The sequence below is a fragment of the Oncorhynchus mykiss genome, chromosome 8 (assembly GCF_057628025.1).
Source record: "Oncorhynchus mykiss isolate SJ-2025 chromosome 8, ASM5762802v1, whole genome shotgun sequence".
NCBI classification, from domain to species: Eukaryota; Metazoa; Chordata; class Actinopteri; order Salmoniformes; family Salmonidae; genus Oncorhynchus; species Oncorhynchus mykiss.
The window spans coordinates 10,709,549-10,734,585 of record NC_143029.1 but is presented as its reverse complement, the minus strand read 5'-3'; the positions used below and the strand labels follow the sequence as shown (position 1 = coordinate 10,734,585).

The following is a 25,037-nucleotide window of genomic DNA, read 5'->3' as shown; positions in this document are numbered from 1 at the left end:
CTTTTTGGAGAAATGTCCTCTGGTCTGATGAAACAAAAATAGAACTGTTTGGCCATAATGACCATTGTTATGTTTGGAGGAAAAAGGGGAGGCTTGCAAGCCGAAGAACACCATCCAAACCGTGAAGCCCAGGGGTGGCAGCATCATGTTGTGGGGTGCTTTGCTGCAGCAGGGTCTGGTCCACTTCACAAAAGGGATGGCATCATGCGGGAGGAAAATTATGTGGAAATATTCAAGCAACATCTCAAGACATCAGTCCGGAAGTTAAATCTTGGTCGCAAATGGGTCTTCCAAATGGACAATGACCCCAAGCATACTTCCAAAGTTGTGGCAAAATGGCTTAAGGACAACAAAGTCAAGGTATTGGAGTGGCCATCACAAAGCCTTGACCTCAATCCTATAGAACATTTGTTGGCAGAACTGAAAAAGCTTGTGCGAGCAAGGAGGCCTGATTCAGTTACACCAGCTCTGGCAGGAGGAACGGGCCAAAATTCACCCAACTTATTGTGGGAAGCTTGTGGAACGCTACCCAAAACCTTTGACCCAAGTTAAACAATTTAAAGGCAATGCTACCAAATACTAATTGAATGTCTTAATTTCTGACCCACTGGGAATGTGATGAAAGAAATAAAAGCTGAAATAAATCATTCTCTCTACTATTATTTTGACATTTCACATTCTATAAATAAAGTGGTGATACTAACTGGAATTTTTACTTGGATTAAATGTCAGGACTTGTGAAAAACTGCATTTAAATGTATTTGGCTAAGGTGTATGTAAACTTCAGACTTCAACTGTATCTACAATACAAAATCAATGTGTACGTGTATATCAAATCAAATTTATTAATATAGACCTTTGTACATCAGCTGATATCTCAAAGTGCTGTACAGAAACCCAGCCTAAAACTCCAAACAGCAAGCAATGCAGGTGTAGGTATAGAGCATATGTTATTGTGTGTTATTGTATGTTATTGTGTGTGTGTGTGTGTGTGTGTGTGTGTGTGTGTGTGTGTGTGTGTGTGTGTGTGTGTGCCTTTGTGTGTGTCTCTTCACAGTCCCCGCTATTCCATAAGGTGTATTTTCATCAGTTTTTTTAATCTGATTCTACTGCTGCATCAGATACTTAATATGGAATAGAGTTCCATGTAGTCATGTCTCTATGTAGTACTGTGCGCCTCGCATAGTCTGTTCTGGACTTGGGGACTGTGAAGAGACCTCTTGTGGCATGTCTTGTGGGGCGTGCATGGGTGTCTGAGCTGTGTGCTAGTAGTTTAAACAGACAGCTCGGTGCATTCAACATGTCAATACCTCTCACAAATACAAGAATGGATTAAGTCAATCTCTCCTTTACCTTGAGCCAGGAGAGATTGACATGCATATTGTTAATGTCAGCTCCGTGTACATTTAAGGGCCAGCCATACTGCCCTCATCTGTGCCAATTTACATTTTCATAAGTCCCTCTTTGTGACACCTGACCAATCGACTGGACAGTAGTTCAGGTGCAACAAAGAAGGCAGAACATATTTTATTATGGACAGACCTCTCCCCATCTTAGCTGCTGTTGCATTAATGTGTTTTGACCATGACAGTTTACAATCAAGCGTTACTCCTAGCAGTTTATTCTCCTCAACCTTATCATGACAAGATTTAGTTGAGGTTTAGGGTTTATTTTCCCAAATGCAGTGCTTGTAGTTTTGGGAATATTTAGGACTAACCTATTTCTTACCACCCATTCTGAAACTGACTGCAGCTCTTTGTTAAATGATGCAGTGATTTCACTTGCTGTGATAGCTGACGTATATAGTGTTGAGTCATCAGCACACATAGACACATAGCCTTTACTCAGAGCCAGTGTCAGGTCATTAGTGAAGATTGAAAAAAGTAAGAGGCCTAGACAGCTGCCCTGGGGAATTCCTGACTATACCTGGATTATGTTGGAGAGGCTTCCATAAAAGAACACCCTCTGTGTTCTGTTAGACTGGTACCTCTCAATTCACAATATAGCAGGGCAGGGGATGTAAAGCCGTAACACATACGTTTTTCCAGCAACAGATAGTTGATTGATAATGTTAAAAGCTGCACTAACAAAACAGCTCCCACAATTGTTTTATTATACATTTCTCTCAGCCAATCATCGGTCATTTGTGTACGTGCCGTCCATACTTGTTGAATCCCCATCCGTATATGCGTGCTGAAAATCTGTTTTTAATTTGTTTACTGTGAAATGGCATTGGATCTGGCTAAACACAATTTTTTCCAAAAGTTTACTAAGGGTTGGTAACAGGCTGATTGGTCGATTGTTTGAGCCAGTAAAGGGTGGTTTGCTATTCTTGGGTAGCGGAATGACTTTTGCTTCCCTCCAAGCCTGAGGGCGCACACTTTCTTGTAGGCTGAGATTAAGGAGATGGCAAATAAGAGTGGCAATATCATCCACTATCATCCTCAGTAATTTTCCATCCAAGTTGTCAGACCCAGGTAGCTTGTCATTATTGATAGACAACAATATGTTTTTCACATGTTCCACACTCACTACGGAATTCAAAATTCCAATGTTTGTATTTCATTATTTGGTCAGTTATGCATTGATGTGGGTTCAGAATTTGTTGTTGGCTTTCATTGCTGTTGTTCTCCTTCCCCTTCAAATAATTTCACTGTGGGGGAAAGAGTCGTGGATTCCATTCACAGTGAATATATGGAAAAAGGAAGGTAAATTATAATTTACAATGCAAATGTTTTCTTTCTCAAGCAGATAGATGACTTGCAAAAAGTACTCTGCAATACTGTATATTTTTAAATGTATTTTCGAAATAAGGGCAGCAAGCCATCTGTCAAAAACTCCCCGTGTTGTGGGTTTGACACACACACAAACACACACACAAAAAGGAAAGGAAAGCATTTGCACTCTTACCATGTACAGAGCAAAGGCGAGAGACAGTCAGACAGAGGCAGAAAATAAAAAAGTAAATCGACAGGGATAAAGAGAGGAGAGAGGAAGATGGGAGACGAAGAGGAGAGTGTAAGAGGAGCGAGGAAGAGGATAGGAAATTAAAGAAGAAGAGGGCACGCAAGGCAAAGGAGGAGGAGACTGAGAGGGGAGAGTGGCGAGAGAGAGAGAGAGAGAGAGAGAGAGAGAGAGAGAGAGAGAGGGAGAGCGAGAGGGGGAAGGGTGGAGTCAAAGAGGGAGCCCCGGAGAAAGTAGGAGGAAATGACAGAGAGAAGGGAAAGCAGGGCAGAGGGAGAAAGAGAGGAGGCCATAGAGATAGAGAGAGATACAGAGGGGGTTTGGAAGTAGGAATACACAGATGAGAGAGCATAAGAGGAAGCCAAACAGACAGCAGTGCAGACAGACAGACAGACATCATTGCAGACAGACAGACATCATTGCAGACAGACAGACATCATTGCAGACAGACAGACAGACAGACAGCCAGACAGACAGACAGACAGACAGACAGACAGAGGCATGTCCACCCAACCGGGTCCCCAGCACAGGGTCTTGTTCCAAACCCCAGGTGAGGAGAAGGCGGAAGAGGAGCCTCCTCAACGCAGACTGGGAAAACTCACGGTCAAGTACAACCGCAAGGACCTGCAAAAGAGGCTGGACATCGAGGAGTGGATTGACGGGCAGCTGCATCTCCTGTTCGACTGTGAGGTGAGTTTAAGCTATCTTCTGATTTAAGGTCAGCTCCTTTTACACCAGTGTTGATCTTCACCATTGTGGTGTAATATATCAAAAACTAGTCTTGGACCAGTATCTTATTAGGGCATGATGTAAATATAATGGTAAAGTAAGCAAGCTTTAGTTTAGACAAGGGAGCTCCCATAGCAACAGTTGCCTGGTAGAGAAGGGGAGAAACAGAGTTTAGGAGAGGTGAGGGAAGAGGGGATGGTGCTCCCTTGTTAGAGAGGATAGAGAGAAGGAGATAAAGTTCAGTACTTTGGTTATTTCATGTTGTGACAGAATCTAGCTATCTTGGGATATTTCTCTGTGCGTTTCCAGAGCAGACAAACTGAATTGGGAACCTGAATGAGGCTGAGTGAGGCTAAGTATGAAGACTTGATTGACTCAAATAATTAGTCCCGGAACCAGAGGGAGCTCGGTCCAATTATAACCTCAGCTGTGGCAATTTGATTACCGGGCCCCTAGGAAATGCAATGGAAACTAAAATTTGGGCTCCAGTTTTGGCTCCTTGTCAGTGAACCGTAAACCTTTTGTTTTGGGAGATAGAAGATAGTCGATAGATAGACGATAGATAGATGATAGATAGACCATATATAGAAGATATATAGATGATACAAGATACTGTAGATGCCTGTGGAAACATATCCAGGATCAGTTTATCCTCAATCAATCCTAACATTAGGATAATTTTGATTTGATTTGATTAACACATATCAGTATACACATATTCATATTTTGTGACCCATTAAACCAACTTCCGTTATAAATAGTCTAACATCACATGCACTGTAAGTGAAGTACTGTAGCTAAAGTTCTCTAGAATTCTTTTATTTCTACTTTACCCTCCTGGAGGTCATTGTCAGGAACGCTGTCTTTTTTCACATGACCTTGGGACACAGTTGTCCCTTAGCCAGTGAAGCCTATATGGAAGTAAATAACTGGTGGCTAAAGAACCCAGTGTTTGAGAGAGAAAGGGGCCTAGTCAGGGTTCAACTAAGGCGTCATATGACCAGCAGCGTGGGTGACAATAGAGTCGGTGTGCTGGCCCCCATCCAATGTCCCCTTTGCCCCCATCCAATGTCCCCTTTGCCCCCATCCAATGTCCCCTTTGCCCCCATCCAATGTCCCCTTTGCCCCCATCCAATGTCCCCTTTGCCCCCATTGTAAGAAAGTCCATAATAAAAGTTGGCCTGAAACAATTTATTTTATTTAACAAGGTAAGTTGACTGAGAACACGTTCTCATTTACAGCAACGACCTGGGGAATAGTTACAGGGGAGAGGAGGGGGATGAGCCAATTGTAAGCTGGGGATGATTAGGTGACAGCTTGGGAATTTAGCCAGGACACCAGGGTCAACACCCCTACTCTTACGATAAGTACCATGGGATCTTTAATGACCTCAGAGAGTCAGGACACCCGTTTAACGTCCCATCCAAAAGACGGCACCCTACACAGAGTAGTGTCCCCAATCACTGCCCTGGGGAATTGGAATATTTTTTTTAGACCTGAGTAAAGAGTGCCTCCTACTGGCCCTCCAACACCACTTCCAGCAGCATCTGGTGTCCCATCCAAGGACTGACAAGGACCAACCCTGCTTAGCTTCAGAAGCAAGCCAGCAGTGGGATGCAGGGTGGTATGTTGCAATACAATGCACTGTATAGTACAGTGGTGGTCAAAAATATTTTACATAATCAATAATAGAATCCATGAAATACATCTTACATTTGCATCTTTAGTACAAACACCATGTCCAGTAGCTCTGATTGAAAGATAAAAGTTGAGTATTAAAACTGAAGCTGCTTTCACAGTGTAAGGCCTCACATTTGTATGGGAGGAGAAGTACAGTGAACTGGCCTGAGAAATCACCACCAGCTTATTAGCATATTCCTTCAAAAGAATATTGTTCATTTTCTAGAAGGTTTCCTTGATATTTCGTCCCTGGTAGGCACTCATTGTTGTCTCTGAAATAGTTGTTTCTTTGTTCCTATATTAATGGAAATACCAAAGTAGTGTACAACAGACTGTGTTGTGGGTTCAAATCAAGACAAAGTCATTTAATCTTGACATTCTCCAGGATGACCTAGCCAGATCTGAGGGATTGGACCCTCACTGCATTCATGATAAATGATCAGATAGCATTATTATTTTCCAAGACACTGAGGTTAGAAATAGTTCATACATGATTGAGAAAGGATGGAAAGATGAAAAGATAATAACAATCTACTTTTTACTCATTGAGTTAATACTGCAGCATTTTCCCAAGTAGCAGTCAGTACGTGTGTTCTATTGGATTTATGCCAGTGGAAAGAAAGTAGGAATTGAGTAAAGGAGCTTGCCAAGTGATACGAGGAAGGTCTGAAGTGGTTTGCTATGGGGGGAAAAACAAAAGTAATCTGGACTTTATTGATGTTCACTAAACTAAAAGGAAAACATTGTAGAAGCAGAAACATATCCATTACCCTCCAGTATGCCACAAAGGTGGTTTAAGCTTCCACTAACACACAGGTCAGAGGTCACATTCTTTTTTTGTGTGTGGGGTTCATTCCAAAAAACAAAATGGCTGACTTATTGACTTCCCCCTGCAGAGTAAATCCTCTCTGCATGCTACGGCAGGTAAGCGATTACCTCCAGTTAGCCTACCAAGATTTAACATGTTTGCCCACAGTGTAGATAAATGCACTGAACATTTCTTGCTCAAAGATTCTTGACTTGATTAATATTCTGGAAATCAGCTTAATTTCTCAGCTATTTGTGCTTAAACCTTCTCTTAGCTTCACACGGTGAATGACATTGGCTTCCCAATACCTAAACTAATTTCCCTCTAAATTATATAACCTGAGCTTTAATGGTTTAGTAATAGTTGGTTTCAGATTATAGAGTACCGATGATGAGTGTATGGTGTTGAATGCAGTCAGGGATGGTACATACAGGCCGCATAAACACAATCTATGAAACTAGTCCTAGCTGTTGTTCAATTCCACAGGGTTTGTAATACAATGTGTGTTTTAAAGAGAAAAATTGCAAAAAAAAGATATCAAGCTACCGATAAAGTCTACCCCTGGAACCACACGTGAATTAAGGAATAACCTTCAATAATAAAACACATGACCCTAGGCGTCTGTGTCGAAATACCCCACTGGATAAAAGCAATACAGGGTGTTATAGGAAGATGTGACTGTGCCTGAAAGGTGGGTAATGGAAGAGGAAGTTAAGAGATGTTGACATCTGCCCACATGATCAAATTGATGTTGGGGTACTGTGTAGAGACTGATCACCTTAAGCATCAGCTGCCAAAATACCTTAATTGGAACCCCTGTACTATACCTATAAATCAAATCAATTTTTATTTGTCACATACACATGGTTAGCAGATGTTAATGCGAGTGTAGCGAAATGCTTGAGCTTCTAGTTCCGACAATGCAGTAATAACCAACGAGTAATCTAGCTAACAATTCCAAAACTACTACCTTATACACACAAGTGTAAAGGGATAAAGAATATGTACATATAGATATATGAATGAGTGATGGTACAGAGCGGCATAGGCAAGATGCAGTAGATGGTATCGAGTACAGTATATACATATGAGATGAGTATGTAAACAAAGTGCCATAGTTTAAAGTTGCTAGTGATACATGTATTACATAAAGATGCAGTAGATGATATAGAGTACAGTATATACGTATACATATGAGATGAATAATGTAGGATATGTAAACATTATATTAAGTAGCATTGTTTTTTTTTGTGAAGAATCAACAACAAGTGGGACACAATCATGAAGTGGAACGACATTTATTGGATATTTTAAACTTTTTTAACAAATCAAAAACTGAAAAATTGGGTGTGCAAAATTATTCAGCCCCCTTAAGTTAATACTTTGTAGCGCCACCTTTTGCTGCGATTACAGCTGTAAGTCGCTTGGGGTATGTCTCTATCAGTTTTGCACATCGAGAGACTGACATTTTTTCCCATTCCTCCTTGCAAAACAGCTCGAGCTCAGTGAGGTTGGATGGAGAGCATTTGTGAACAGCAGTTTTCAGTTCTTTCCACAGATTCTCGATTGGATTCAGGTCTGGACTTTGACTTGGCCATTCTAACACCTGGATATGTTTATTTTTGAACCATTCCATTGTAGATTTTGCTTTATGTTTTGGATCATTGTCTTGTTGGAAGACAAATCTCCGTCCCAGTCTCAGGTCTTTTGCAGACTCCATCAGGTTTTCTTCCAGAATGGTCCTGTATTTGGCTCCATCCATCTTCCCATCAATTTTAACCATCTTCCCTGTCCCTGCTGAAGAAAAGCAGGCCCAAACCATGATGCTGCCACCACCATGTTTGACAGTGGGGATGGTGTGTTCAGGGTGATGAGCTGTGTTGCTTTTACGCCAAACATAACGTTTTGCATTGTTGCCAAAAAGTTCAATTTTGGTTTCATCTGACCAGAGCACCTTCTTCCACATGTTTGGTGTGTCTCCCAGGTGGCTTGTGGAAAACTTTAAACAACACTTTTTATGGAAATCTTTAAGAAATTGCTTTCTTCTTGCCACTCTTCCATAAAGGAAAGATTTGTGCAATATACGACTGATTGTTGTCCTATGGACAGAGTCTCCCACCTCAGCTGTAGATCTCTGCAGTTCATCCAGAGTGATCATGGGCCTCTTGGCTGCATCTCTGATCAGTCTTCTCCTTGTATGAGCTGAAAATTTAGAGGGACGACCAGGTCTTGGTAGATTTGCAGTGGTCTGATACTCCTTCCATTTCAATATTATCGCTTGCACAGTGCTCCTTGGGATGTTTAAAGCTTGGGAAATCTTTTTGTATCCAAATCCGGCTTTAAACTTCTTCACAACAGTATCTCGGACCTGCCTGGTGTGTTCCTTGTTCTTCATGATGCTCTCTGCGCTTTTAATGGACCTCTGAGACTATCACAGTGCAGGTGCATTTATACGGAGACTTGATTACACACAGGTGGATTGTATTTATCATCATTAGTCATTTAGGTCAACATTGGATCATTCAGAGATCCTCACTGAACTTCTGGAGAGAGTTTGCTGCACTGAAAGTAAAGGGGCTGAATAATTTTGCACACCCAGTTTTTCAGTTTTTGATTTGTTAAAAAAGTTTTAAATATCCAATAAATGTCGTTCCACTTCATGATTGTGTCCCACTTGTTGTTGATTCTTCACAAAAAAAATACAGTTTTATATCTTTATGTTTGAAGCCTGAAATGTGGCAAAAGGTCGCAAAGTTCAAGGGGTCCGAATACTTTTGCAAGGCACTGGGATTGGGATGGAGATTTGTCTTCCAACAAGACAATGATCCAAAACATAAAGCAAAATCTACAATGGAATGGTTCAAAAATAAACATATCCAGGTGTTAGAATGGCCAAGTCAAAGTCCAGACCTGAATTCAATCGAGAATCTGTGGAAAGAACTGAAAACTGCTGTTCACAAATGCTCTCCATCCAACCTCACTGAGCTCGAGCTGTTTTGCAAGGAGGAATGGGAAAAAATGTCAGTCTCTCGATGTGCAAAACTGATAGAGACATACCCCAAGCGACTTACAGCTGTAATCGCAGCAAAAGGTGGCGCTACAAAGTATTAACTTAAGGGGGCTGAATAATTTTGCACGCCCAATTTTTCAGTTTTTGATTTGTTAAAAAAGTTTGAAATATCCAATAAATGTCGTTCCACTTCATGATTGTGTCCCACTTGTTGTTGATTCTTCACAAAAAAATACAGTTTTATATCTTTATGTTTGAAGCCTGAAATGTGGCAAAAGGTCGCAAAGTTCAAGGGGGCCGAATACTTTCGCAAGGCACTGTATAAAGAGGTGTCATTGTGTGGATTAGAATGGAGTTTAATGGACAACTACAGATGTAGGATCTTAATTTGATCACTCTCACACTGATAATTTTCCTGCCAATCAGGACTTGCAAACTTGTAGTGTATTTGAGTTTTAAAAAGGTTTCTAACATTTGTCATTTTTACTTAGAAATTTGACTTGATTTGCACTAATGAAAAATGAATCAACCCCTACAAAAATGTCCAAAAATTATAATCCACAATATAATTCACATTTCCTGTTGCTGCAAGATTATTTTCCTGCTCTAACAAATTGGCTCAAAATAAGATCCTACATCTGAAGTTTACCACAGGAGGGGTGAACATAACTTTTAAAGCTCCAAGGTCATACAATAGAAAACATTAGCTAATGTATTGCATTTAAGGGATAATGGCCCATTTAGCTCACAGGGTTAGCCTTATCTAGCTTTATAGCCTAATGATTTTCCTTGTCCTCGTTTTATGATCATTACTTCTAAGAGTCTGACTGTTGCTGACAAGCTTGTTCTGGCTTTCCAGAGTTGTGACGCTAAAGGCTGCCGTGTCAGCGGAATAGGCTGTCTTGTAGATTTAGATGAGGGACTGCATTTAGTTCCACTTCCAAAGGGGACAAAAAGTACACCCATTCATCAAATCAAACATTATTTGTCACATGCGATGTAGACCTTACTGTGAAATGCTTCCTTACAATCCCTTAACCAACCATTTTTTTTTTTAAGTAAGAATATATTTACAAAAAAAAAGTAGAAATAATAATAAACCAAAGTAAAAAAAATAAAAAATAAAAAAAGGTACACAATAAATTAACAACAACGAAGCTATATACAGGGGGTACCGAGTCAATGTGCGGGGATAGATGTTAGTCGAGGTATTTGAGGTAATATGTACAGTGCATTTGGAAATGATTCAAACCCCTTCACTTTTTCCACATTTTTGCTAATTTATTAAAATTGAAAAACAGATACATTATTTACATAAGTATTCAGACCCTTTGCTATGAGACTCAAAATTGAACTCATGTGTATCCTGTTTCCATTGATCATTCTTGAGATGTTTCTACAACTTGATTGGAGTACACCTGTGTTAAATTCAACTGATTAGAAATTATTTGGAAAAGCACACACCTGTCTATATAAGGTCCAGTGCATAAGTTGACAGTGCATGTCAGAGCAAAAACCAAGCCATGAGTTCGAAGGAATTCGAGCCACAGATCTGGGGAAGGGTGGCAAATAAATTATGCAGCATTGAAGGTCCCCAAGAACACAGTGGCCTCCATCATTCTTAAATGGAAGAAGTAGACAGGTCCTGGATGGCAGGAAGTACTACCCTCTGATTGATTGAAGCACTATCCTCTGTAGCGTACTACCCTCATTGGTCTATAACTATATTTTCTATTGGGCAGAATATGTGTTTGCTCCTTGATGCCTTCTCAGTTAGTGGAACGAACTAAGAGAAAAAATAAAGGAAGTTAAAGTTGATAAAAAATGTCACTACAATAAGCTAGAATGTATTTTGGAAAGCATCCCTGTTTTATCTCAACCTAACAGAGAACAAACAGGGCAAGGCCTAACTTCCTTCTTGCCCACAATTTCCTGTTCTGGAATGGTACAACAAAAAGGTACCATAATGCAGGAGATGACAACTGTAAATGAAGAGCTTTATAATTAGCCTGTTTGTCAGTTGAAATGCAGCTCTAAATAAGTTGCAAAGTCATTTTGAGGTTTGAAAAATGTATGCACTGTACTCATGATTGCGGTTCTTGAAAACCATTTCAGAGCCCAACCCATTTTCTCCATTATCCTCCCTAATGCTGTTGAAAAGCAACATCTCAACACAAATGACAAATGATCTTCATGCATTAATTAGACCAAAACATTCTGCTGCGTAGAATAAGAACCTTTTTGTCTTTGCGTAAGTGTGCAGGGAACATTAGGTGCACTTGTGTTTTGGTTTCCTGGCTGTTTCCCCACTCATTAATGATGTCAACAGTCATTTCCCATCTTCTACTGTCAGGATCGGCAGCCATTTTGTCTCATTAGACAAATTGTAGGTAGGTACAATAGGGAACAGATTTACTAGTATAGGCCAACATACTCATGAAATGATCCTTGAAAACTAAGGATCATTTCAATGGAAGCTAATTTGCAAGGGAAAGTGTTCTCTGGGTAAATCTTATGATCTATTAGCCCTCTCTATGCCTAAACCTCTTCCTGGAGATCTACCATCCACATTATGTCAGAAGTTTGCGATAGTTCATTGATATTAAAATGGCAGAACAGTGTGAATGGGAATTGTAGAGTTATAGGTGCACAATATGTTTTCTTTTTTGTGGTTATTTACTTTTAAAGTATGTCATTGGCTCTTTGGTAGCTGTGGCTGCATGATTAGTGGGACAACTGTGGTCCACCAAAGCCCAGTGTATGCCAGGGAATGTTGTGCTTGTTGGCCGTCAACACAAAAGACTAAGTGTCTGAACTATTATCTGTGCGTGACTGTGTGGGTCACAAAAATGCTATCACTTCCTATCAACATGGAAATCTGCTGGCAACCAACAACAAAAAAAGGAGGGGAAAAAAAGGGAATGTTTTTATTTGCTTTGTTCATTTCACAGTGATCGTTGTGTGTGTTCATCCATCAACAATCAAGTTCATGAAAATGGTTGAGTGAGAAAGCAACGGATGCCCTTTCTCAGAATGTATATTCTGGATGAAGAAATACATTAGTGTACAGTTGACAGAGAGGACATTCAGACTCAGAATAGCCTTTTTTTCATTGGTTAAATGTATTATTAGAATAAATGGAGAGTTATCTTGTTGACATTTGGGTTCTTGTTTTATTCCAGTTCTCTCTTTGTTTGTGTTTTGCCTTTCTTTCAGGAGGAGGATATTCCAGAGTTAGAAATTGACATGGATGAGTTGCTGGATCTATCAGACGCAGAACAGAGAGCAAAGCTACATGTGAGCTCAAAATCCTTGGTCTATTCAGACCTGTGTACAAATACTATTCATATTCCTGCAAATACTGTAGCTGTGCTTAATTGAATTTGGCTGGCATTGGAACAGTCCCCAAAGTGCAAAACTCAGCCCATCTGGCATTGACAGGCTCAACCAAACGCTCAAACTATTTGAACGAGAACTAAAGCTATTTCAACCCTGTTCTAAATCTGTCAGAAACACCTTGTGATTTTTAATAAAGAGTCAGAGTGAAAGGGTTCATGGTTTCCCATGTCTATTTCTACAGGACCTTCTTCAAGACTGTGACAAGCCCAAAGAGGTAAGGGAGCACCAAACAAATTGCATTGAGAGGCAAGGCCCTTTGGATTTGATAATGTAGTTAGGCTGCAGATGGGAGGACGTCTCATAATAATGTCCGGAATGGAATAGTATCAAACACGTGTTTGATACTATTCCATTACACTCCATTCATAGACATTACACTCCATTCATAGCCATTACACTCCATTCATAGACATTACACTCCATTCATAGCCATTACACTCCATTCATAGCCATTACACTCCATTCATAGCCATTACACTCCATTCATAGCCATTACACTCCATTCATAGACATTACACTCCATTCATAGACATTACACTCCATTCATAGACATTACACTCCATTCATAGACATTACACTCCATTCATAGACATTACACTCCATTCATAGACATTACACTCCATTCATAGACATTACACTCCATTCATAGACATTACACTCCATTCATAGACATTACACTCCATTCATAGACATTACACTCCATTCATAGACATTACACTCCATTCATAGCCATTACACTCCATTCATAGCCATTACACTCCATTCATAGCCATTACACTCCATTCATAGCCATTACACTCCATTCATAGCCATTACACTCCATTCATAGCCATTACACTCCATTCATAGCCATTACACTCCATTCATAGACATTACACTCCATTCATAGCCATTACACTCCATTCATAGCCATTACACTCCATTCATAGCCATTACACTCCATTCATAGCCATTACACTCCATTCATAGCCATTACACTCCATTCATAGCCATTACACTCCATTCATAGACATTACACTCCATTCATAGACATTACACTCCATTCATAGACATTACACTCCATTCATAGACATTACACTCCATTCATAGCCATTACACTCCATTCATAGACATTACACTCCATTCATAGACATTACACTCCATTCATAGACATTACACTCCATTCATAGCCATTACACTCCATTCATAGACATTACACTCCATTCATAGACATTACACTCCATTCATAGACATTACACTCCATTCATAGACATTACACTCCATTCATAGACATTACACTCCATTCATAGACATTACACTCCATTCATAGCCATTACACTCCATTCATAGACATTACACTCCATTCATAGCCATTACACTCCATTCATAGACATTACACTCCATTCATAGACATTACACTCCATTCATAGACATTACACTCCATTCATAGACATTACACTCCATTCATAGACATTACACTCCATTCATAGACATTACACTCCATTCATAGACATTACACTCCATTCATAGCCATTACACTCCATTCATAGCCATTACACTCCATTCATAGCCATTACACTCCATTCATAGCCATTACACTCCATTCATAGCCATTACACTCCATTCATAGACATTACACTCCATTCATAGCCATTACACTCCATTCATAGCCATTACACTCCATTCATAGACATTACACTCCATTCATAGCCATTACACTCCATTCATAGACATTACACTCCATTCATAGACATTACACTCCATTCATAGACATTACACTCCATTCATAGACATTACACTCCATTCATAGCCATTACACTCCATTCATAGACATTACACTCCATTCATAGCCATTACACTCCATTCATAGACATTACACTCCATTCATAGACATTACACTCCATTCATAGACATTACACTCCATTCATAGACATTACACTCCATTCATAGACATTACACTCCATTCATAGACATTACACTCCATTCATAGACATTACACTCCATTCATAGCCATTACACTCCATTCATAGCCATTACACTCCATTCATAGCCATTACACTCCATTCATAGCCATTACACTCCATTCATAGCCATTACACTCCATTCATAGCCATTACACTCCATTCATAGACATTACACTCCATTCATAGACATTACACTCCATTCATAGCCATTACACTCCATTCATAGCCATTACACTCCATTCATAGCCATTACACTCCATTCATAGCCATTACACTCCATTCATAGACATTACACTCCATTCATAGACATTACACTCCATTCATAGACATTACACTCCATTCATAGCCATTACACTCCATTCATAGACATTACACTCCATTCATAGACATTACACTCCATTCATAGACATTACACTCCATTCATAGCCATTACACTCCATTCATAGCCATTACACTCCATTCATAGCCATTACACTCCATTCATAGACATTACACTCCATTCATAGCCATTACACTCCATTCATAGACATTACACTCCATTCATAGCCATTACACTCCATTCATAGCCATTACACTCCATTCATAGACATTACACTCCATTCATAGCCATTACACTCCATTCATAGACATTACACTCCATTCATAGCCATTACACTCCATTCATAGCCATTACACTCCATTCATAGCCATTACACTCCATTCATAGCCATTACACTCCATTCATAGACATTACACTCCATTCATAGCCATTACACTCCATTCATAGCCATTACACTCCATTCATAGCCATTACACTCCATTCATAGACATTACACTCCATTCATAGCCATTACACTCCATTCATAGCCATTACACTCCATTCATAGACATTACACTCCATTCATAGCCATTACACTCCATTCATAGACATTACACTCCATTCATAGACATTACACTCCATTCATAGCCATTACACTCCATTCATAGACATTACACTCCATTCATAGACATTACACTCCATTCATAGCCATTACACTCCATTCATAGCCATTACACTCCATTCATAGCCATTACACTCCATTCATAGCCATTACACTCCATTCATAGACATTACACTCCATTCATAGACATTACACTCCATTCATAGCCATTACACTCCATTCATAGCCATTACACTCCATTCATAGCCATTACACTCCATTCATAGCCATTACACTCCATTCATAGCCATTACACTCCATTCATAGACATTACACTCCATTCATAGCCATTACACTCCATTCATAGCCATTACACTCCATTCATAGACATTACACTCCATTCATAGCCATTACACTCCATTCATAGACATTACACTCCATTCATAGACATTACACTCCATTCATAGCCATTACACTCCATTCATAGACATTACACTCCATTCATAGACATTACACTCCATTCATAGCCATTACACTCCATTCATAGCCATTACACTCCATTCATAGCCATTACACTCCATTCATAGCCATTACACTCCATTCATAGACATTACACTCCATTCATAGACATTACACTCCATTCATAGCCATTACACTCCATTCATAGACATTACACTCCATTCATAGACATTACACTCCATTCATAGACATTACACTCCATTCATAGCCATTACACTCCATTCATAGCCATTACACTCCATTCATAGACATTACACTCCATTCATAGCCATTACACTCCATTCATAGACATTACACTCCATTCATAGACATTACACTCCATTCATAGACATTACACTCCATTCATAGCCATTACACTCCATTCATAGACATTACACTCCATTCATAGCCATTACACTCCATTCATAGCCATTACACTCCATTCATAGCCATTACACTCCATTCATAGCCATTACACTCCATTCATAGCCATTACACTCCATTCATAGCCATTACACTCCATTCATAGACATTACACTCCATTCATAGACATTACACTCCATTCATAGCCATTACACTCCATTCATAGACATTACACTCCATTCATAGACATTACACTCCATTCATAGACATTACACTCCATTCATAGCCATTACACTCCATTCATAGACATTACACTCCATTCATAGCCATTACACTCCATTCATAGCCATTACACTCCATTCATAGACATTACACTCCATTCATAGCCATTACACTCCATTCATAGCCATTACACTCCATTCATAGACATTACACTCCATTCATAGACATTACACTCCATTCATAGCCATTACACTCCATTCATAGCCATTACACTCCATTCATAGACATTACACTCCATTCATAGACATTACACTCCATTCATAGCCATTACACTCCATTCATAGACATTACACTCCATTCATAGACATTACACTCCATTCATAGCCATTACACTCCATTCATAGCCATTACACTCCATTCATAGCCATTACACTCCATTCATAGCCATTACACTCCATTCATAGACATTACACTCCATTCATAGACATTACACTCCATTCATAGACATTACACTCCATTCATAGCCATTACACTCCATTCATAGCCATTACACTCCATTCATAGCCATTACACTCCATTCATAGACATTACACTCCATTCATAGACATTACACTCCATTCATAGCCATTACACTCCATTCATAGCCATTACACTCCATTCATAGACATTACACTCCATTCATAGACATTACACTCCATTCATAGCCATTACACTCCATTCATAGACATTACACTCCATTCATAGACATTACACTCCATTCATAGCCATTACACTCCATTCATAGACATTACACTCCATTCATAGCCATTACACTCCATTCATAGACATTACACTCCATTCATAGACATTACACTCCATTCATAGCCATTACACTCCATTCATAGACATTACACTCCATTCATAGACATTACACTCCATTCATAGCCATTACACTCCATTCATAGACATTACACTCCATTCATAGACATTACACTCCATTCATAGCCATTACACTCCATTCATAGACATTACACTCCATTCATAGCCATTACACTCCATTCATAGCCATTACACTCCATTCATAGACATTACACTCCATTCATAGACATTACACTCCATTCATAGACATTACACTCCATTCATAGCCATTACACTCCATTCATAGACATTACACTCCATTCATAGCCATTACACTCCATTCATAGACATTACACTCCATTCATAGCCATTACACTCCATTCATAGACATTACACTCCATTCATAGACATTACACTCCATTCATAGCCATTACACTCCATTCATAGACATTACACTCCATTCATAGCCATTACACTCCATTCATAGACATTACACTCCATTCATAGACATTACACTCCATTCATAGACATTACACTCCATTCATAGACATTACACTCCATTCATAGACATTACACTCCATTCATAGCCATTACACTCCATTCATAGCCATTACACTCCATTCATAGCCATTACACTCCATTCATAGCCATTACACTCCATTCATAGCCATTACACTCCATTCATAGCCATTACACTCCATTCCAGTCATTTTATGAGCCATCCACCCCTAAACAGCTTCACTCTGAGCCCCATGCACATTCAGCTGAGAGAAAGGAAAAGCCTGACATAGTAACTACCACGGTATTGGCTATTTCAAAGTTATCTACTTGATTCATGAAGGATGTGGAAACTGTTATTGACACGCTAATGATGGGTGGGTGAGGCACCGTTTAATGAATAATCCAATGATACAGGCAATCTTTCTAACGGGAGGCAGATAGCCTCGAGGTTAGAGCGTTGGACCAGTAACCTAAAGGTTGGTGGTTTGAATTCCAGAGCCGACAAGGTGAAAACCCAACTGCTCCAGGGGCGCTGGACAACGGTGACCCTGGCCGTGACCCCACTCCCTGCGGGTGTCTCAGGGGGAGTTGGGATATGAAGAAACACCTTTCCACGACACACTGACACTTGTACCAGTGTGTAACAGGACAAATATAAGCAGCCCCTAAACGTTTGATTATTATCTTGTGATGTGCGCTAAAAAACGGTGAATCTTCCGTTGACCCATACACGACTGCTACTTGTTTACCTGACCCCACCACACAACCCCTTACCCTCGTGAGACTGCTCTCTAGTGGTGAGAAGTGACAGCCCAAAAACAAACCCAAACATACACCCTATCAAAATGACTCTTACAACCACAACATGTGAGATATACTTCCACTAAGTTTCCATAAACACACCTAAAACTGTGTTGTGCATGCACGTATTGACTGGTTAACCTGTAAACAGAATTACCACCTCTCGCTCACATCTTCTCTACTGTTTCCTGACAGGACTTCATCGACGGCTTGCTGTATCGTATGAAGGGACTTCGCAAGATGTCCCTGAAAAAATGAACAAAAGTTGGACCATGTGAAATGAGACACCATTGTCTCTCACCTGTAGCTGTGGATGTGTGTACAGTGACAGTCCTCATGTATCTAGATATATCCTTATGTATCCACAATCTGCACTATCAGTGTCTATATTAGTGGTTGGCAGCACTTGTCAAAGAGGGTCCCCATGGCCAGTCCGTCCTGACCTTATATTATTAGGACCATTTGATACCATACATGTCTTACTCACATAAGCCTGGTGGGTCTTCCAATGGGGCATCTGTGTAAAACTGAGTTTAAATATGACGTAATATAGCATAGAGATGTCCTACTAGATTCAAACACCTCTTGGTATCAGTTGCCTCTGAAGTAGAATGAGAGATCCAGTCTAGTGTTGATGGATTATCCAGTCTATCGTTTATGTCGATGTTTTTCACTGTTATGTTACAGAATGGTTCACCAATTCACCATGGCCTGGTTTGTTATGTTCTTCGGTGTTAATGGACACTTCTGGCATTTTGAATAATCAGATCACAGCTTATGTTGACATTCTTTTTTATTTTTTCTGAATTTTTTCTGAAATGTTTTCTCTGATGAATCCCCTGCTATGACTAGCCCAAGAATGTACTGTCGTGACTTTGGCTATGCCGGATTCAGTAATATGATATGCTATTCTATATTAATATCGCCTGATTGAGCTAATCATGTAAATGTAATTAACTAGAGAGTCAGGCACCACAAAATAATATTTATAGAGCTGTTATCTTCCGAATAAACTTTTAAAGACCTAGTAATATTTTACATCAATAGCAGTCAACATTAATCATCACCTTAATTCAGTCTCATCTGAAAGTTGTAGATTCTTAGTTATCTGCATGAACCCTGGCTAACAATTTGAATCAGCAATACAAAATTGGGTTTAATTATTTATTTACTAAATACCTAACTAATCACACAGAATTACACATACACACAATTAATCATAACTTGATTACAAATTACGTCATAAAGGAAAACGTCCCTAGCGGGCGGAACAGTCTTTATATAGAAAGGGAGAAAAGGGTTGTGTTTCATAGTTTTCAACCTCTGTCTCTTCACGTGGGCAGGCAGAATCTCTATGTTAACCAAGAGTTTTGCAAATGTAACCTCAGTAGGGTAGAGAGAGGAAAAAGGGTTGGACTGTCATAAACCAATCCCCCAGGCCAATGTCATGACAGTACTGTAAATATGGTTACTAATACTTTTGTTTATCTTAAAGTATTGTTTTAAAAGAGGCAGTGCTCTCATTAACTGTTACATCGGAATTTCAAATGTGATCTCCAATTGAAAATATGTGTACTGTGATGTTACCTATGATATTCTGGAAAATATCACCTAAAACAAATTCACTTCAATCCATAAAAGGGCAGTTAGGCATCACAGAATGTCGACGAGCCTTGGATCCGCTAAAGATCCCAATGGGGGGGATCGAAACTTTTTCTCTTTGTGAATTTCAATAAATCAGTGGAAGCATATCAGAGTTTTGACATTCTTCAGGGCAGAAGGTAGCAGAGCGTTAAGCCAGTAACCAAAAGATGGCGAGTTCGAGTATTCGAGCCGGCAAGGTGAAAAATGTGTCTGTGTACTTGAGCAAGGCACTTAACCTTAAATTGATCCAGGGACGCTGTACTACTATGGCTGACCCTGTTAAACAACACATTTCACTGCGCCTATCTGTAAAACAACACATTTCACTGCACCTGTCTAAAACAGCACATTTCACTGCACCTATCTGTAAAACAACACATTTCACTGCACCTATCTGTAAAACAACACATTTCACTGCACCTATCTGTAAAACAACACATTTCACTGCACCTGTCTAAAACAACACATTTCACTGCACCTATCTGTAAAACAACACATTTCACTGCCCCTATCTGTAAAACAACACATTTCACTGTACCTGTCTAAAACAGCACATTTCACTGCACCTATCTGTAAAACAACACATTTCACTGCCCCTATCTGTAAAACAACACATTTCACTGCCCCTATCTGTAAAACAACACATTTCACTGCACCTGTCTAAAACAACATATTTCACTGCACCTATCTGTAAAACAACACATTTCACTGCACCTATCTGTAAAACAACACATTTCACTGCACATATCTGTAAAACAACACATTTCACTGCACCTATCTGTAAAACAACACATTTTACTGCACCTGTCTAAAACAACACATTTCACTGCACCTATCTGTAAAACAACACATTTCACTGCACCTATCTGTAAAACAACACATTTCACTGCACCTGTCTAAAACAGCACATTTCACTGCACCTATCTGTAAAACAACACATTTCACTGCACCTGTCTAAAACAACACATTTCACTGTACCTGTCTAAAACAACACATTTCACTGCACCTGTCTAAAACAACACATTTCACTGTACCTGTCTAAAGCAACACATTTCACTGCACCTATCTGTAAAACAACACATTTCACTGCACCTATCTGTAAAACAACACATTTCACTGCACCTGTCTAAAACAACACATTTCACTGCACCTGTCTAAAACAGCACATTTCACTGCACCTATCTGTAAAACAACACATTTCACTGCACCTGTCTAAAACAACACATTTCACTGCACCTATCTGTAAAACAACACATTTCACTGCACCTATCTGTAAAACAACACATTTCACTGCACATATCCAGTGTTTGTGACAATACAAATATTTAAATAAACGTAATTTATTTAATTTGAGGCAGGTTCAATCTACTCCCAAATGTTCTTACCATTGAATTAGTTTATATATTATATTGCATTTTCTGACTCTTTTTTTTTCTTCTTTTCTACTGCCCTTTTTAAAACCTATTTCCTGAACACAAATAAAATGTAAGGGAATATGGTTTATCGCCCAGCTCATAATTCAACACCTTACAGCAGTTGACAGACAATTGTAATCCAGGGATTACAAGTTAGCCAACGACCACCTCAACAACCACCAACTGATACAAATGAGCGTGTTTTTTTTGTGTTTTATAATATCACATAATATCACATACAGTATATACCGTTTTATATATTGTATCATATTACAGTAAAGAGCATACCTTCACAAAATGATATGGCCTATATAGACTGTTTCCCTAACTGGATAAGAGTGTAATATCTTTCTTCTTGGTGTATTTTTCTCCTAACCATACTGTATCTCTCTCCTTACTGTAGTTACTGTACATGACTGTCTATCTTTGACAGATACATTTCAACGGCTCTTATCTAACCATGGAGGAGTGATCGGGAGTTACACTTCAGGGAAAGATGGATGCAGTTGGATACAAGGGGTGGCAAATACCCTTTTTGAAGGTTGTTGGGTGGAAAACAGTCAAATTAAAGAAAAATAGTGTTTTCCCGGCAGGTAGCCTAGTGGTTAGAGCATTGGGCTAGTAACCAAAAGGTTGCTGGATCAAATTCCCGAGCTGACAAAGTAAAAAAGCTGTTGTTCTGCCCCTGAACAAGGCAGTTAACCCACTGTTCCCCGGTAGGCAGTCATTGTAAATAAGAATTTGTTCTTAACAACCTCTTAAGGATCCACCCCTTTTTTTCAATTTTCGCCTAAAATTACATACCCAAATCTAACTTCCTGTAGCTCAGTCCCTGAAGCAAGGATATGCATATTCTTGGTATTCTTGGTACAGGAAACACTTTGAAGTTTGTGGAAATGTGAAAGGAATGTACGAAAATATAACACATTAGATCTGATAATAGATGATACAAAGAAAAAAAAAAGTTTTTTTTTACCATCATCTTTGAAATTAAAGGCCATAATGTATTATTCCAGCCCAGTTGCAATTTAGATTTTGTCCACTAGATGGCAGCAGTGTATGTGCAAAGTTTTACATTAATCCAATGAACCATCGCATTTCTGTTCAAAATGTAGTCATGACTGCCCAAATGTGCCTAATTTGTTTATTAATAACTTTTCATGTTCAAAACTGTGCACTCTCTTCAAACAATGGCATGGTATCATTTCACTGTAATAACTACTGTAAATTGGACAGTGTAGTTAGATTAACAGGAATGTCAGCTTTCTGGCAATATCAGATATGTCTATGTCCTGGGAAATGTACTTGTTACTTTTATCCTTATGCTAATCACATTAGTCTACGTTAGCTCAACCGTCCCACAGGGAACCCACCCACCCTGAAGAAGTTCTTTAACTGACTTATAATATAATATAATATTTAAATATTATATATATATTAAAATATTTAAATATATTGAACAAAACTATAAACACATAATGTAAAGTGTTGGTCTTATGTGCTGAAATAAAAGATCCCAGAAAGTTTCCATATGCACAAAAAAACGTATTTCTCTCAAATTGTATGTATTGTCCCTGTAAGTGAGCATTTCTTATTTGCCAAGATAATCCATCGACCTGACAGGTGTGGCATATCAAGAAGCTGATTAAACAGCATGATCATTACACAGGTGCACCTTGTGCTGGGGACAGTAAAAGGCCACTCTAAAATGTGCAGTTTTTTGACACAACACAATGCCACAAACGTCTTAAGTTTTGAGGGATCGTGCAATTGGCATGACGACTGCAGGAATGTCCACCAGAGCGTTTGCCAGATAATTAAATGTTAATTTCTCTACCATAAGCCACCTCCAATGTAGTTTTAGAGAACTTGGCAGTACGTCCAACCGGCCTCACAGCCGCAGACTACGTGTAACCGCGCCAGCCCAGGACCTCCACATCCAGCTTCTTCACCTGTTGGATAGTCTGAGACCAGCCACCTGGACAGCTGATGAAACTGAGGATTATTTCTGTAAATAATAAAGTCCTTTTTAGAGGAAAAATTCATTCTGATTGGCTGGGCCTGGCCCACCCACTTGGGAGCCAGAACCGCCCATGGCAGCACACCTGCCCAGTCATGTGAAATCCATAGATTAGGGCCTAATGAACTGATTTCAATTGACAGATTTCCTGATATGAACTGTAACTCAGTAAAATCATTGAAATTGTTGCATGTTGCGTTTATATATTTTTTCAGTATTACAGGCTGCACTGCATTATTAGTGAACTGTGTGCTGGCTTCTGAAGTTCAGAATATCTCTCCTCTTTCTCTTAATGTTTTCACATTCCAATCCAGTAGAGCCCCAACTGTATTTTGACCTGCATGTTACGCCTGCCAAGAAAGAGTGGAAGGATAGTGTGAACCTAGAAAGATTGAGGGTATTCGATGAATCTGGCTCGGGTGCCATGAGGGTATTCGATGAATCTGGCTCGGGTGCCATGAGGGTATTCAATGAATCTGGCTCAGGTGCCATGAGGGTATTCGGTGAATCTGGCTCAGGTGCCATGAGGGTATTCGGTGAATCTGGCTCGGGTGCCATGAGGGTATTCAATGAATCTGGCTCAGGTGCCATGAGGGTATTCGGTGAATCTGGCTCAGGTGCCATGAGGGTATTCAATGAATCTGGCTCGGGTGCCATGAGGGTATTCGGTGAATCTGGCTCAGGTGCCATGAGGGGATTCGATTAATTTGGCTCAGGCGCCCGGGTAATTGTGTTTTGCATAGGGCGAAAGTTAATTGCATTAGTTTTGGAACCGTTCGGGCCAGATGCCCGGTTTAAAGCACTCGGGAAGTCGCCTTAAAACAAAAGTGACGTAATTAAGCACGAGGTACGCTTCTTTGTTTTCACATGCAAAAGGGTTTGCTTTTGGTAAAAATCTGCCTTCCCAATGACAACTATGTTTCTGGACGATGCACTATGCTGCCTTGTTGACAACATGACAGAGTGGCTCAGATTACTGTTCCATTTGAAAAGGGTGCTCCTCCAATGGCCCTTTTGCCTGGTCATGTCACAGGCCTTTGGCCGGTGCCCAGGGGCTCAGAATAATCTAATCTACCCATTTCTACGGAAGTGCAGTGACATTATCCACTCAGAGAGGAGAAAAAGATGGCGGAAGGGGAATGATGAAGTGGATTCGGAATCTCATGGAGGTAAAATCAAGGAGAATTGGAATATTGTCCAAAAGAATGTGATGAGAATGTCACTTCGTATCTTGTAGGGGTACGGTTTATAAATGAGGAGCAGATGGTCAAATTACCAATCTTGAGGAATCCATTTGAGATATC

General features: G+C 39.6%; 1 protein-coding gene across 1 annotated transcript; it reads left to right on the top strand.

Moving 5' to 3' along the window:
- The first annotated feature begins 1,081 nt into the window (after positions 1–1,081).
- LOC110529351 (protein phosphatase 1 regulatory subunit 14B) lies at positions 1,082–20,403 on the top strand. Its single transcript, XM_021611487.3, has 4 exons — positions 1,082–3,654; positions 12,408–12,488; positions 12,772–12,804; positions 18,850–20,403. Exons 1-4 carry the CDS (start codon positions 3,466–3,468, stop codon positions 18,910–18,912), a joined length of 366 nt encoding a protein of 121 aa, XP_021467162.1. The 5' UTR covers positions 1,082–3,465; the 3' UTR covers positions 18,913–20,403.
- Positions 20,404–25,037: the final 4,634 nt, after the last annotated feature.

Coding starts and splice junctions, on each gene's coding strand:
- LOC110529351 (XM_021611487.3), top strand. CDS start 3,466: ATGTCCACCCAACCGGGTCCCCAGCACAGGGTCTTGTTCCAAACCCCA. Junction 3,655..12,407: donor ATCTCCTGTTCGACTGTGAG/GTGAGTTTAAGC, acceptor CCTTTCTTTCAG/GAGGAGGATATTCCAGAGTT. Junction 12,489..12,771: donor AACAGAGAGCAAAGCTACAT/GTGAGCTCAAAA, acceptor CTATTTCTACAG/GACCTTCTTCAAGACTGTGA.